The sequence below is a fragment of the Trichomycterus rosablanca genome, chromosome 17, assembly GCF_030014385.1.
Source record: "Trichomycterus rosablanca isolate fTriRos1 chromosome 17, fTriRos1.hap1, whole genome shotgun sequence".
NCBI lineage: Eukaryota > Metazoa > Chordata > Actinopteri > Siluriformes > Trichomycteridae > Trichomycterus > Trichomycterus rosablanca.
In genome coordinates, this window is record NC_086004.1 from 4,711,903 (window position 1) to 4,729,061 (window position 17,159).

Genomic DNA, 17,159 nt, shown 5'->3' on the forward strand with positions numbered 1-17,159 from the left:
CTGGGTTTTGGCTGTGTGTGGTGTGGTGTGGTAGTAGATGAATGGTAAACCCTCTCTCCTGATCCGACAGCGACACTGCAGGCTTGGCACACAGCAGCAGTTATAGTGATTTCCACTAACACAATAGCAGCCTGTGGGCACGGCTCACGTGCCTTCGGAACAGAGTTTTCCGGAATGCTGTGGCCCTGGACTGAATAACACCAGCGTCCTTTTGTTTTCTGCACAAGCACAATTCTTATCTCGTCTTTATGATATTAACAAAGCAGGGGAAAAGCAACCATGCGTCCAGTTCCTTCATTACAACAACAGAAGATTAAACTGAACTTGCAATACTTATCTGAAATATTTACTGTATTTACACAAATGTTTACAGGATCAATTGTTCTGAGTGAGGTGGTAAAAAATGTCAGATAATTATCCAGGCATATCTGATACTCATGCACATACTGAATACGATAAATGCCCAGCACACACAACATGTCCAGTTTTTCCTCTTTTTTCATAATTCTATGAGAATAAAGTTCAGCAGAATATTCAAAGCCTCTACTTCCATTACATAAATAGGCATGATATGCTCTTATGATTCCCCCTCTGACTGATGTACAGTGAGGATGCACTTGAACCTGTGTGCCGTGTGCTGTTTTTCCACCAACATGTGCGTAGACAGGATGTAGCATTGACAGTGACGCTAGCATCAGCCACAAATCGCTATTCATCCTAAAACTGAGACTGCAGTTTTACTGATGTGACGATTAATGTAACCTTTATACACACATTTCCAGATCACCCACTCAGTCTGGGTTCATGTGTGTAACTTCCTTAAACATTCTGGACACACAGGCAAAATGCATATTTAAAAAAAAATTTTCAACAACATTTTATTTCATTAGAATATTAATCCATAACATCTTCAATGTGTTTTCCACCATTTGTGATGCAATATGTATGTGTTTGTATTTTAGTAAACATATAGTTAGTTATAGTTAGTGATATTTCCTGTGTCCAGACTTTAGGGACACCCTGTACAACACAAACAGGTTAATCCAAGCCATCAATTCTCTGTTACAAATCTAGTGATTACCAGGTATTTTATCCACTTTTTGACGCCTGCATGTCTAGATTGCCAATAAAAAGTACCCTGTGACTGGATCTTTGTTTTGGCTGTGTGTAGTGCTATAGTAGATGAATGGAAAACCCCCTCTCCTGATCCGACGGTATGTTTAAAATATTTGAAATAAACTTAAAAGCAAAACTAAAATCTGTTATAACAACAAAAAAGAAATCAAGGCATGTTCAGGCTAACTGGTTGCGAAAGTGGATCGATATTGCCCTGAGAGGACCTGGCTTTGGGAAGCAGCTGTACAAACAGCTATTGATCAGGACCAAAAGGCAGAAAATTGCACCAGGACAATTCAAGGCCATCACAAAGAGATTTTAACTGAGTGTTTGTGAAAGCTCTTAAATTTAGAATCATCAGGTTTAAGCATTTTGACATTGAAGATAAATCTTCTCTTGTGTGCATTAGAGAGGGGAAGCAGTGTGTGGTGGGTTAAATGGAGATTTATGATAAATAACACATATCACAATGGAACTGGAACAGCTGGAATATGCAAAACAACAGCAAAACAAAGACTTACAGTGGGGTCAAAAAGTATTTAGTCACCCACTGATTGTGCAAGTTCTCCTACTTAGAAAGATGAGAGAGGTCTGTAATTTTCATCATAGGTACACTTCAACTATGAGAGACAAAATGAGAAAAAAAAATCCAGGAAATCACATTGTAGGATTTTTAAAGAATTTATTCGTAAATTATGGTGGAAAATAAGTATTTGGTCAATAACAAACAAGCAAGATTTCTGGCTCTCACAGACCTGTAACTTCTTCTTTAAGAAGCTCTTCTGTCCTCCACTCGTTACCTGTATTAATGGCACCTGTTTGACCTCGTTATCTGTATAAAAGACACCTGTCCACAGTCAGACTCCAAACTCAACCATGGCCAAGACCAAAGAGCTGTCGAAGGACACCAGGAAGAAAATTGTAGACCTGCACCAGGCTGGGAAGAGTAAATCTACAATAGGCAAGCAGGTTGGTGTGAATAAATCAACTGTGGGAACAATTGTAAGAAAATGGAAGACATGCAAGACCATTGATAATCTCCCTTGGGGTCAAGATCTCATCCCGTGGGGTCAAAATAATCATGAGAACGGTGAGCAAAAATCCCAGAACTACACGGAGGGACCTGATGAATGACCTGCAGAGAGCTGGGACCAAAGTAACAAAGGCTACCATCAGTAACACACTACGCCGAGAGGGACTCAAATCCTGCAGTGCCAGGTGTGTCCCCCTGCTTAAGCCAGTACATGTCCAGGCCCGTCTGAAGTTTGCCAGAGAGCATATGGATGATCCAGAAGAGGATTGGAAGAATATCATGTGGTCAGATGAAACCAAAATGGAACTTTTTGGTAAAAACTCAACTCGTCGTGTTTGGAGGAAGAAGAAAAACCCAAGAACACCATACCTACTGTGAAGCATGGGGGTGGAAACATCATGCTTTGGGGCTGTTTTTCTGCAAAGGGGACAGGACGACTGATCCGTGTTAAGGGAAGAATGAACGCGGCCATGTATCGTGAGATTTTAAGCCAAAACCTCCTTCCATCAGTGAGAGCATTGAAGATGGATTGTGGCTGGGTCTTCCACCGCTCGGGCAACGAAGGAGTGGCTCCGTAAAAAGCATTTCAAGGTCCTGGAGTGGCCTAGCCAGTCTCCAGACCTCAACCCCATAGAAAATTTTTGGAGTCCGTGTTGCCCAGCGACAGCCCCAAAACATCACTGCTCTAAAGGAGATCTGCATGGAGGAATGGGCCAAAATAGCAGCTACAGTGTGTGCAAACCTGGTGAAGACTTACAGGAAACGTTTGACCTCTGTCATTGCCAACAAAGGTTATGTTACAAAGTATTGAGTTGAACTTTTGTTATTGACCAAATACTTATTTTCCACCATAATTTACAAATAAATTCTTTAAAAATCCTACAATGTGATTTCCTGGATTTTTTTTTTCTCATTTTGTCTCTCATAGTTGAAGTTTACCTATGATGAAAATTACAGACCTCTCTCATCTTTCTAAGTAGGAGAACTTGCACAATCAGTGGCTGACTAAATACTTTTTGGCCCCACTGTATATGACAATGCTTGGGTGGTGCAGCAGTAAATTACGCTAGCCCACTACCGCTAAGATCCAGGGTTCAAACCCCTAGTGGCGCAATCAGCTGGTTGGTGTTTACATACAGACATGACTGGCTGTGTCTGAGGTGTGAATGGCTGAGGCCATGTAATGGATTGGCATCCTGTGGGTGGTCGGAGGTGTGTTACTGCATTACATCCAGTGATTCTGGGGGAACTAAACCCACAGCGACCCTGACCCTGAATACAAACGTGAAATTTGTATTAATTTTAGTTTATCGTCCAGAAAAAATTCTGTATCGTTACTCCTGACAGTATAAAGCTTTATTATTATTATTCAGAAACATTCAAATGTTATTCTGACACCTCATAAAATAGCTGCTAACTACTAATCACTGATAGTGAAAGATAGTAAGATTTCAGTACATAATATTATATACACTGTTATAATTTCTTAGACTGTTATGATCCACAGCCACATTGATAGAAACTATGAGAAACTATAGAAACTATAAAATATGTTAAATTAGTGCAATACACTCTCAGAAATAAAAAAAATGCACCCAATCAAAACCAGAACTCTATCACAACGGTGTAAACAGTCTTTTTTTGGTACTGTTAATAGTTTGTAAGTTGCACCTTATTTCCTAGGGTTGAATCATGTGTGCATCTGTGCATTTCTGTTTTTGAATGCACAACTTGATTTTTGGCATGAAAAATTGCACACAGAGTAAGTTAAAATGATTCCATTTGTAGCTGGATTTGTTCCATTAAAGTCACATCTTCTGTACCTTTGGTTTGGATATTTTTCCACCCAGAAAAAGTACATAAACGTATACAAGGTACAACAGTGTATTAAGCATCTTAAAATGAGCTTTAGATACAATAATGTACCTCTTAATAACATGTATCAGTAACCACGACCATGTGACCTGTGTAAATGTTACTGGCTCAGGGTTGTGGAGCTTAAACAGTATCACACTCACGCCAAAATGTCATGCTTACCAAATTTTAGGAAGTATTTAGAAAGTCACAGTTTTAAAATAGACATATGTAGTTTTTGAGATTGTGATGACTAATCTACAATTTCCATGAGGGGTTTACCATCTTAAAAAAGCTTTTGTGCTCATCCTATTTATAAACAGCATTAAAGTTCCAGACTACGCATATTTATGAACAAACAATGCATGGCTCACTGATATTTTATGCTAATTTGCTCAATCGCTGAGTTTAGACTTGTTAGACAAACTTCACACCAACCATTTCTTAACATGCATGATGCGACACCACATAATGAACAGTGTACAGTTCAAATGGACAGTGTGACATTATAAATCGGCTTCATCTGACAAATATACATTTTATAATAAAATAAAAAGTCAGCCAAAGTTACAATATAATAATGTTTTTTTAATATTGAGAAAACTTTAGAACATAAAGTATCATGAGAACAAAACTTTTCAGAACATTAAAAGCTGCAGTTGACAGTTTAATTAGAATAATAATGAAAAGCTTGTAAATGCTGGTGGAAAGTTAAAGGTGGTCAAATTTAGCATACTTACTGGTTTGCAGAAGGTAAAGGCCACTGCGTGTTAAAAGGTGTCTGTGAAAAACCACATGGTGTGCAGGAATACAATAAGCTCTGAAACACAATGAGGAAGAAAAAAGGAAGAAAAAGGGTAACATTAATGATTGATCTATTTAAATCAGAACAGTAAACTGCACACAGCTCAATCTGCCTCATTTAAACCTGGATACTGTTAAACCAGAGACGGGCACAAACACACACACACACACACACACACACACACATTTATTTGTGAGTTGGTGCAGCACTACTGTAAGAACAACACTGCTGGTGAGAGCACTGCCTGACTTCCAAGGGTTCAAATCCTGGGCTGGGCTCACAAATAAAGGCGTGTGAGGTTACGTAAACCTAGCCAACTGAGGGGACACATATCAGTGCACCCTTATTGCTGGTCCCACGCCCAGATATATAGGATGGCTGAGACGCAAAAACTACTAACACTGTTCCTTATTCAAGATGCACTATAGTTCACTAATCCTGTGAGGCTAGACTTTTTCTATGACAAGATTCTGTCTGAAGTCTAGAGAATCTATCAGATGGTTTTGGCTTAAAGGTGGGACATAACAAAGACTCTTACTCAGGTCCACACAGTTCTGACCATATAGTGCATTACAGGGTCTGGACCAAAGCCTGTAAAATATTATATATATCACAAATATTCCAGTATCTCTGTAGTGCAATCTTTATTACCTCCATGGGAGAAGGGGTCAGCCCTAATACTCCAGTATCCATCTGCATTCCCTCTGGATGAGGATAGTTCTGCCCATCCATGGCAGAGGAAGCAGAGAAGAAAGGCATCAGGTCAGAGTCAGGAACCCACTGACTGAGGTTTGTGTCTTATACATGCCATGTCCTGGACACACAGACATAAAAGACAAGGTCAAGGTGATTTGATTAAACTGGTTTAAAATAAACGGAAGCATGTCTATGGCACAAGGTGTGAAGCGGACTGATCTTTTCATCTTATTTCATGTGTTAGGTTAGACACTGCAAAACGACTTTTATAGATTTTAAAATGATGAAGCAATACATTATCGTAGACAGGGCAATGGTGGCTTATAGGTTAAAGTTCTGGACTAGTCATTGTAAGGTCACTGGTTCGGGCCCCAGGTTGTCATTGTTGAGTCTTTAAGACCCTTATCACTCGATTGTTAGGGTTCTTTTTTTTAAGCATCCCCCCCCTTTTTCTTCCAAGGAGGGTGTATATATGCCTGATGTGTGCCCAGTCCACCAATCCCCTATTCTCCCATGGAGGCCAGTATTTCTCTGCTGCAGGCATTTGACAACTGTGCCTGCTAGACTGGTTACAGAGTCAAGATTCAAACCCAGGAGCTCAAAATCTCTGTGCTGGTGTGCTAGCGGATTATCACGCTGCACCACCTGGCCACCCCCTCTGAGTTCCAATTCTAAGTCGCTAAATGCCAAACCTTTATCATATCAGTTATTTTACAGACCTACTTTCAAAAAAATTGGGACATTGGAAAATCTCAGAGGTGGTGGGCGGGGATCAGGGGCATCATTACTTCCTGATATGGCATTTAGTCTAAAACTGAACTATTGTATCGAGGATCTTTAAATAAACTTTTTCAATCCCTATTAATATCTTATTGCAATATTTTCACAAATTAAAATGGATGTTGTGCTTTTTTGGTAACTATGCCACACACAGATTGAGTTAGAAAAGGATTGACACCTGAACCAGCACATTCAGAAAGAATTTTGATGTTACAATCAATATTACCATGTCTTTACATCCCCGGTCCTGTCTGCCCTGTTGCACCATCCTGCAGTGCACAAAATGATCCTGAACCATCACAAGCACAAAAATAACCCCCTAAAACTTTCATCATGTCCTTATGGAGCTTTTCCAGATCCCCTCAAACATTTGTGCTTGCGCTTGAAGAATCCCAGATGCCACTTTAAGTAACACATCACACTAACCAGGTGCCCATCTTTCTTAGGCCTATTTTGCAAAGCAATCAATAGGGTACTGATCATTATTGGACAGCAGAATGACCTCTTCCTGTAAAGCCCAATCATCATTACTGGAAAACCTATTGAGCAAATACAGTAAGACCCAGAATTATGGCCGCCCATAAGAGAGATGAAGTAAACAGGAGTATTAAGCTAGATGATTTGTCCAAACACAAAAGAATAAGTGACTCAAATATTGTTTCAACAAGTGTTTTTGTTTTAACTCAAATACCTAGAATGTTTCTGAACAACAAAATAAGACAAAAAGAAGATATTATATAATATACAGCTGAATTAAAGCTTTTAAATATTAGTGTCTAAGTGGAAGGAAGCTTTCAATGCCTAACTGTCTTCCAACAGCAACAGAGGACTCAATCAGTATTAGGGATGTAACGATGCACCACAAGACAGTTAAAAATCGATTCACACGTGTAACGATTCAAATCGGTTTACATGTATAATGAATCGATATTCACTTAAAACAGCAGAGGGTGCTGGCGCTATTCACCTCGCCTGGTTGACGTCACTACAGGGTTGCCAGGTTTGGAATTTTCCAGCCAAATTTATTTATGTGAGGATACTTTCTTTATTTGTATTATTCATTTATTTATTTATTGTGAGATTTATTTCATTTCAGTTTTTTTTTACACAAAAAGGGAAATGTGCAGCATAGTTTTGCATAGTTTGTACCTACCTCAGAAATAAAAGTGCATTCATTATTTAGATAAATAAAAGATAAGCACAAATACAGTATTTTATGTTATTTTTATTTTATTTTAAAACTGTCATAATTTATCTTAAAATCGGGAAAAAATCGTATTGTGAACCCAGTATCGTGAATCGCATTGCATCGTGGGGTAGAGTGTATCGTTACATCCCTATTCAGTACTGATCTGAATGCTAATCTTGCACTAATCTTTATTTGAATCAACAACCTTTATTGTACATTTGCCCAGCCAAACTATATTAAAGCCGAGATTCAAACTCGAAAGCTCAAGATCTTAACGGCAACGAGCCAGCGTGTTTTATCACTGCGCACTTCTAATGGCAGATTTATACATAACATGCAAGCTGTTGGCCAGATTTACCTGCATGTAAAATGAGCTGCAGAAACCCAATGACATCAAGCCATGGAGCTCTAAAAATGATTTTATAAGCAGTATTTATGACTGACGTAAGTCTCATGTTTCACATACTTCACGTATGATCTCCTGCAATCTTTATCTACCCAACCATTACAGCCTTCAAAGTCGACCAACACGACAGGACACTGAGAAACCCACAGTAATGTCACGTCCTGAAGTTGCACAGTTCTGGGTGTTTTTACAGTTTCAGCCCCAGGTTGTCAAACCTCCAGCTCAATCATGTCCTCATACTAGAATATATGAGGGGATTTTCTATTGTTTTACTTGTTTTCCACTCTAGAATCGAGCCCTCGGAGCCTCATGCTGTTTTACATGCAATGTGAGCCAAATGAAAACATTGAATCATCCAGCAGAACTCCTACCAGGTCATATTTTTTGTCATGGACAATATTGCAAAAATATTGAGCATTTCAGTGGCTCAGCAGTCTAAAGCGCTAGTCCAGTTTGTAGTGTCTGATGGAGGGAGCTGGACGGGGAGTCACCTTCTTGCCACTGTAACAGCAACATCTACAGTCAGGTTGTGGGTGTCATGCATGTTGCAGGGGTAACAAGTGCAGTGTAAAATTGTCTGTATAAATTGGGGGGAAAGTACACTACAGTTCATAGAGTACAGTAAGTATGTTTGTAATTGTGGTAGTTGTTTAAAGTGGGAATGTTCATGATTAACCAACTAGCCAAACAAGTCATTGTTTAATTAATGCTGACAGTTAAAAATGTCTACTTCTACTTCTGGTTGGAACTACCTCTGGATACAAATAGAAGAAGCAACAGTTCTAACACAACCAGGAACACGTTTTAATGCTTTTATAATATTTAAATAATAAACTATAAGACTATTACACATTACAATTACAAATGGAAGCTGTTTAGTGTCAGTATGGAGTCCGGCCACATGTTAAACTCTGCATATGTAGATCTGTGTGTGATGATATTTGTTTACAAAAACTGAACTGGATATTTTGCATCATGTTTCAGTATAAAATCTGCATATTATCATATAATAATGACACTAATGTTGTCAGGAAAAGCTATAATATAGCAAATGTATTTTTACTATTACTCGCAACGCAGAAGTAACAATGATTATGTTCATTATTGTCATGTGTTGATATAAAACTCAGTACTGTGTGTTTAAAAAAAAGAAAAAAAAGTATCATCTTCTAGACCTTTATCAGTGGCCACAGGACGCTTGCTACAGGGCGCTGTTGGCTGGATATTTTTGGTTGGTGGACTATTCTCAGTCCAGCAGTGACAGTGAGGTGTTTAAAAACTCCATCAGCGCTGCTGTGTCTGATCCACTCATACCAGCACAACACACACTAACACTCCACCACCATGTCAGTGTCACTATAGTGCTGAAAATGATTCACCACCCAACTAATGCCTACTCTGTAGTGGTCCTGGGAGAGTCCTGACCATTGAAGAACAGCATGAAAGGGGGCTAACAAAGCATTTAGAGAAACAAATGGACTACAGCCAGTAATTGTGGAACTACAAAGTGCTTCTATATGATAAGTGGAGCTGATAATATGGGCAATGTGTGTAGAAACAAGGAGATGGTTTCATGTTATGACTGATCGGTGTATATATATAAGCTTGTTGGTTAGCAGTTAACTGTCAACTGGATTCAATTCTGTTTTTCCCCCCAAGTCCAAAGACATGCAGTCAGGCTAACTGGAGATCCTAAAAATTGCCCTTAGTGTGTGTGTGTGTGTGTTTGCCCTGTGATGAACTGGTAATTTTTTTATGCATTTCGCCTAATGAATTAGACGCACTGAGACCCTGACCAGGATAAAGTAGTAGTAAAACTGACAACAAATGAATGAATGTCAACTAATGACATGCATATTGGTTAAAAGACACTGGCAAAACTTGCTTCTCTAATTTGAAAGTGCTAATTGTTTTGTTTATCCAGGGTAATTAATATATAAATGATTTGTTTAACAAATATGTAATAAAGTAAAATAAAAGTGTGTGATTTACATTTAAACTTCACTTTTCTTGGCCATGTTTCTTTGACTCTTACTTATAGAAATCATGTAAAATTGGGAACTGATTCTGCACAGTTTATTTTAAATTCAGTCTATAGCTACAGCACTAAAGACGACAGAGCTGAATCTGTACTGGTAGACACAGTTCTGCTCTTACTGGATATATCATCGTACACCAGGAGACTGCAGCAGTGAGAAACGAATCTTCTTCCTCTCTTTCGCTCTGCAAATTTTTCTCTCTCTCTCACTGTTTTTTGCACTTGTTTACGGTCAGGCTCCACCCTCGAGCAGCCTTAGCTTGACCTCAGCGTGATGCTGCTTTTTAGATCCTGAAGTGAAAACATACCTCACAAAAGCCTGCAGTCAGACTCTCCACGCTGCAGAGCCCAAGTGTGACCTGGCACTTCTTCCAGCTGTTTAAACCCATGACAATTCATCCCAACACATCACACAGGGCCAAAACCAGCTGCTGAAATCTTCCAAGAAACGACAATATAACTCAATCTGACTTCACCTCAGCGATACTGGACTCAGGATTAAGCGCAGAGTAAGTAGCATGTACAGGGCGTCCTAATAAATCCCAGCAGGAGATGTAATGTAGTGCTGGTCATGTGTTTCTGTATGATGCACTTTCATTGCATGTTGGTCCAACATATACAGGAATGGACACTGTTAAAAGGGAACAGTCATATTTAAATACCAGAAAGGTTTTTTTATGCCAGAGCTTTAAAAACATCCATTATTTTTCTAACAAATCGGTTGAGAGTAAACTGGACCAATAGGATCACTGCGTCTGCAAAATGCAGTAAAGAAAAATCTCTGACTTGATTCCCAAAATTCTTGGGAATTTTGATTAATCAGTGAGAGCTGAGCTCCTACATGGGTGACTTCTTGACTTGAAGCCCATTGAGATGCTGGGAGAGGGTCCTAAACCAATATAATTCTGCAAGGAAAAGTGGGGAAAAATTCCTTTGATTTTCAAACAATAGAAGCATGTGGGTGCAGCTGAAGAGGTCACTGCTAAAGATGGCACAACCAGTTTTGGGTCAATTATAGTCTTGGTAAGCTCTCTTGGTCATATTTTCCCATGGCTTCTCTGACCAATCCTATGTGGATGATACTCAACTTATTTCGTCATTCCCTCCTTCAGACACCCAAGTCTCAGGCTGCATCTCAGCATGTCTGGCCAATATCTCATTATGGATCAGCTCATCACATGAAACTTAAGCCCAGCAAGACTGGGCTGATATATATTCCTGGAGATCTGTCTCCTCGCAAAGATATAGTCATTTCTCTCAATGACTCACGGATCAATAATCTAATAATGTACAAAAACTCTGTGTTGTCCTGGATAGCAAGATCATGCTTGTTCCTCCTCAACAACATCAAAAAGATCTCTATGTGCAAGCCATTCAGATTCTTGTTCAATCACTAGTCACTTCAAGCCTGGACTGCTGCAACTCCCTCCTGGCAGGTGCTCCAACGTCCACTATCAAACCATTACAACTGACTCAAAATGAAGCTGCCCGTCTGGTTTTCAACCCACCCAAACACTGTCACGTCCCCCCACTTTGGTACCCTCTTCACTGGTTTCCTGTACCTGCCCACATTCAGTTTAAAACAATGATGCTCAGCTACAAATCTAATCCAGCTTTAATCCACCTTAGAGAACTCATGAAACCCTGTTCTGTACCACACAACCTCCGACCCACAAATCTAGCTATTCTCTGTACAAGCATCGAGGTGGTGGAATAAACTTCCCGTCTGTTCATTTAACTGAGTCGATCGCCACCTTCAAAGAAAGATTAAAGAAAAGATCTACCTCTTTATTAGGTACTTAAATTGAAACTTACTTACCTAAATTGCACTCACTAATCATCTACACTACAAAAAACTTCTACCTATACTTTCTATACTTTTGTTCTAAGATGGTTTTAACAAATTTGCGTTCCTAGACCGATATCTACTTGTACTAGAGTAAGGAAATGTTTACTCAGGAAGCACTTCTGTAAGTCGTCTGAACAACAGCGTCTGCTAAATGCCGAAGGTTTTAATGTGAAGTTGATCTTCATCATTAACATTTGCATCAAAGAAACGCTAGAGGAGCTGGTCATATGACACTTGTGTAAGTGTTGCAGGAAATCACAAGCTCCAGAAGTCTCGAGAAGCTAATAAGTAATAAGGAAACAACATATGCAGGTCATGGGAAAACTGGGGATGTAAACACACATGTCTCTGAGCCTTTGTTTTTCTGATTATTTAGATACTGTATTGCTGGGAACTGTAAAGATACAGTATATTGTGAATACACAACAGTGTCCATTAGTTCAGCTTTTATCCATCTAATCATGTTCTTCTCTAGCCTGAATCAATACTCACAAACTCCAATTCAAACCAATAAATAAACACTGATTATAAATGTAATGACTGGACAAGTAACCTTATTTTCTTATTTCTTTTTCATCACTCACTTTACCCTGGTCAGAGTCAGACAGGTCCGGTTTCACTTGAAACACTACCAGCTACAAAAAGCTAATAAAGTGGGTATGGCATAGCTACATGAGTCCTGAGAACCTGAAAACAATCCTTGACCAATAGTCTTTAAATGTTCTCCCACCACCTAACACATACAGAAGGTGAAACGGCTGCTCTAAAATGTCCAAAATTGGGAGTGAGTGAGAGTTTGGATGGGAAGTACATTGATGAGTGTGTTCTGGCCTGTGATATATTGGCCCTTATACAGGGAGTTTTAGAGGTTCTGTTTGATTGGTGCCAGACTCATGCTGATCTTGACTAAGATAAAGTGTTTAGTAAATAAAAGGGAATAAATGAAATGTTTGAATTGTCCTTCTATAAGTATCTTTGCTAATATGACATATAGCAAAAATGACAAGCAAAAGAGCTGAAAAATACCACCCTAACATAAAGAAGCTAAAATTAATCTATTGAGTTTTGTTAGGTTATTTGTTAGGTTACTCTTAAAAAAGTCCACCAGTTGGCGCCCAGGCTCTTCTCAGTTCGAAACTCGGTGTTGCCACCAGTCGGCTGGGCGCCATCTAGCGGGCATAATTGTCAGTGCCTGCAGCAGATACTAATTGGGCACTGTAGCTGCAGAGTGGGGGCCAGACTATATGTGGGTGGGTGGGTCTTCATACGCTGTGTAAGGACCCTGATTGGCTGAAGAGACGCCTGTGCAGAATGCAGGGGCGAGAAGCGACGTGCTCTCCTTGGATGCAATCGGGTATCTCTCAGCAGCGGAAGACAAAACTGAGTGCACTAAATCGGGGAGAAAATGCATTAAAAAGAAGAAAGTACACCTGCTCTTATAATGGTAGAGAAAACCTGAAGAGTCTGGTTCATTAGTACTACATTTTTTTTTTTTTTGTGTGTTTCTTAATCTCAACCAGTGTTTTGTTCTTATAAAACTTATAAAACTGATCAGCAACACCTAAATAGAACAAACTCAGTTTAACAAACAGCTTTAGTTTCGCTTTCTGATCATACAGGGCGCGACTTCCCTAAAGCTATTAAAATTTTGTTGAACTAAACAATTGGTACAAATTCAAATGACTCCACATTCTGTGAGTACTATTTACAATATAAGCTCTCCGTCCGTGTGCCTTTCTGTCAGTTACAACATTACAGTAAACGAGAGCTGCTAAATTAGACACGGTTCCTGTCACTGTCTCTGAAGTTGGTGGAAAATGAAATTGAAGCCCCCACATTTGTTATTAAATATAGAGTAAAAAAATGTTCATCTGAAATATGGCAGAAATATATACTCATTTCATCTGTATGCATTCTTTCTGAAATTACTAAATATCTTGTCCGAAACTCTCATTGATGCTCAGACAGGGCGAGCAGTGACACATTCTGCAAGTGAACAGGTCACATACATGATGCTGCAATTATTTTTTCTTTATCCTGGCCAGGGTTTTAATGCAGTAACACGTCCTGGACAGGATGCCAATCCATCTCGAGCCCATGACGACCCCCTCAGACATTGCCAATCATGTCTGTATGTAGATGCCCAGCCGGCCAATAGCACTCTGTTTTCCAATTTAGCTCTGCACCACCCGAGCATCATGCTGCAATTACTCAAACCCAATTCCTCAAAAAGCTGATTCAGTTAAAAATTTAGCTTTTCTTCATGTCTTTATAGACTTTGCTTTGTGCACAGGGGTACAATTACGCTGAAACAAAAAAAAACATTCCCTAAACTGTTGCTGCAAAGTTGGAAGCATTTAATTTATATAATTGATTTATTACACCTGTTTGCAATTGGTTGAAACACATAAATTAAAAAAATAGAAGTAGTGTCCTAATACTTTTGTCTGTATACAGTATTACAAAAAACAACAACATATCTGTTCTTTTATGTATTAAAACACACAAAGTGCAAAAGTCGGCATGTTGTTATGTTTTATTTAATGCACTATGTTAAATCAAGCAAACAAAATTGTGCAAAAAATATTGAAAAAATGACACAAAATGAAGATCGTTAAAATAATGTTGATTTAAATACTGCAGTTCTCTTATCAGTTCCACTGAAATTAACCTTTTCAGTGGAAACTTTCTAAGAACGAACTCACAAGGGAAAAGAATGAAAGGGAGGTGGTCAAAACGTAAAGACAGACTTCCGTAATTTAAATACATCCCAAAGTTCTGACTCACGCAGGTCACAGTCAGGCATTCCTTAATTCACAAGCTCAGACCTGCTGCATCTATCTCAGTACGCACACACACACACACACACACACACACTCCCCCTGCTTTCTGTTTCTCACACATCTCACATGTGATGAGAATCTAGTCAGAGTGAAACTGCTTGCCCATTAACTGATGGTATGCTGTGGAGCAAAGGAAGCAATGCAAACACCTTTATCTTCACATAGCACGATAAAACTGGAGATTTCTCTCCGACCATAAATCTGAAAAACTGAAGAGTTTCGTATTGTGTAATAGCTAATATCCGATATTTCTTATGTACACATCTGCCAAAATCAATGTAAAACCTGGATCAGATTCAGCTGGATTAGTGTTTTTTTTCTAATTTTTTTCAAATATCAAATGACTAAAGTGTGAGAAAACATTATGACTTACATACACATTTTAAATGTAAGCAGATGATTTTCCAGATAAATCCCTACAACAAAAATAATTAAAACCACATCATTTTTCCTGCCAAGGTTAGCTTTCTGCTTTTAGCACAGGAGGTTGGTTTTCAAAACAAAAGTGAGCATCTCTGCTTCATTACACAGGACATTTAAAGGCATTTCCCTCCAAGTGTCCCACAAGATTAAAGTTTAAAACTTGTGCTGACACTCCATGATTTAAAGTAGGGATGTCAGTGATTAACTGGAAACCAACAAAGAAGCCATTGTTCGATTAATACTGTAGTTAAAAAGGTTGTTTAAATTCATTTCCAGCAGCTGATGCTTGATTCTGATTGCTAGGAGAGCTGAAGATCTTTACAGACTTTAAATGCTGATTTGAAACACACCGTCACCCAAACTAGGTGCAACTTAGCCACTCTTTTAGATGCATTCTGGGATTCTAACAAAACACAAAAGTTTTCATTTAATATACAGTATATTGACTGTCTTTCTATTTTTTTTTGGTTTGGACATTTAATTATGTTTGCTATGAACTGCTTGCTACCAATTTTAACACAGAGAGCAGAACCAGAATGTAACTTTAATTTTCATCTTACTGCTGAACAATAAACAGCTTAACAGTGAACAAGGCAGTAATCAGTAAAATATGTAATGATGAGTTTTAGTTTCCTATTGGATGATATAAGCTTGTCAGTTAACAGTAAACCGCTGACTAATGTCAGTCACAGTTAACAGAAACTGGCAAAATCAAAATCACCAGTATTATCAGTGTCTAGCTTGAGTATTTCCAGAGTTTTGTAACATTTGATTTTATATTATATGGACAAAAGTATTGAGACACCCCTTCTAATTTGTGAATTCACAGTCACAGTTATTAATAGGTGTACTAAATCAATTATATAAACTTTTTTTTGCTTTCAACCAGTTGGGTTTCACTTCAACCCTAATGAACAGCTTTGGAATGAACTGAAACCAAATTTGAGGCTTTCTTGACCAACATCAGTGCCCAGCCATACAAATACTCTTCTGACTGAATGGGCACAAATTCCCACAGACATTCAAAGACATAAAGTCTTGTAAGAAGCCTTTTCAAAAGAGTGGTTGTTTTTATAGATGAAACGATCATAAATATAATAAATATAACTTTATTTTATTATCATTTGTTTTTGGTTATGGGTGTCCAACAAGTTCCCATAAAGTCACCAAGAGACACAGTGTACATTGTAGCAAAAAAAGTGTTTAGTGATGCTGTAAATAATCCTAATAAAACACTTATTCTTACACTAATATAACATGTTATTTTAACTTGTTTTCAGTTATATCTGATATTCATGAACCTGTAAAGTTACAGATTATAGATTTAGCTGCTGCTTGTCAGTTAAAAGTTGTTCACTTACCTTCAGATAAAGACAGTCACATTCCTAAATATTTCGGTTACATCCAGACTATAACATATTATTTATTCTAGTTAAAGTGACTCTTTATTTACTTGTTTACTGCTCACTTTGGTTGGAATAGACGGACTATTTCTTCATACTTCCTGCGATGTCAGGACTCAGCTGACAGGCGTCATCTTTCCCTACCTGTATTCCTAGAAGTCCCGCCTCCTCAAACACTATTGGCTAATATGTCACATTTCGCATCTTGATTGGTTACAATTAGAACACATTCCCACCAGTAGAGGACGTACATGTGAATGCGACCTTGTTTTAACTGTCGGAAAACGGGTAGGAAAAAGACGTTCGTGGGCAATACAAAGAAAAGTTTACCAGATAACTAGAATATTAAAATTTAAACATGAAGCGCAGTAAAAGACCACAGTGGTTTACTTTAAGTTGTTAAACATAATTAATACTCGCGATACTTTGATGTAAAAACCATAGAAATGAGAACGTATTTATTGAAGAATGTGTGAATAGTGCTCCATCTACTGGAGTAAATGTAAACTGCAACCTAAAGTAAACAGCCATTCTGCTATACTGTACTGTACATCTATTGCTGTGATAACCAGACAGTGACTTATTTCTGCTTGTTATATTAAAAAGTTTACATACATGTGTATGTCATGCCAGTCTTGGGTAGTTTATTATTGTATATTTACAAATAAAACTAAACTTTTACATACATGTGTATGCCATGCCAGTCTTGGGTAGTTTAATTCAA

The 17,159-nt window shown here is 38.4% G+C and overlaps 1 protein-coding gene across 1 annotated transcript in view; it reads right to left on the minus strand.

Annotated features, from left to right (window-relative positions):
- The window catches only part of sbno2b (strawberry notch homolog 2b), a 72,881-nt gene extending 56,331 nt beyond the window's left edge, over window positions 1–16,550 (minus strand). Inside the window, exons 1-3 of the mRNA XM_063012450.1 lie at window positions 16,394–16,550; window positions 5,460–5,622; window positions 4,744–4,823 (exon numbers count right to left, since the gene is read on the minus strand). Coding sequence (XP_062868520.1) covers window positions 4,744–4,823; window positions 5,460–5,567 — 188 coding nt within the window. The 5' untranslated portion in view covers window positions 5,568–5,622; window positions 16,394–16,550. The remainder of the gene's footprint in view (window positions 1–4,743; window positions 4,824–5,459; window positions 5,623–16,393) is intronic.
- Between the last annotated feature and the right edge of the window lie 609 nt (window positions 16,551–17,159).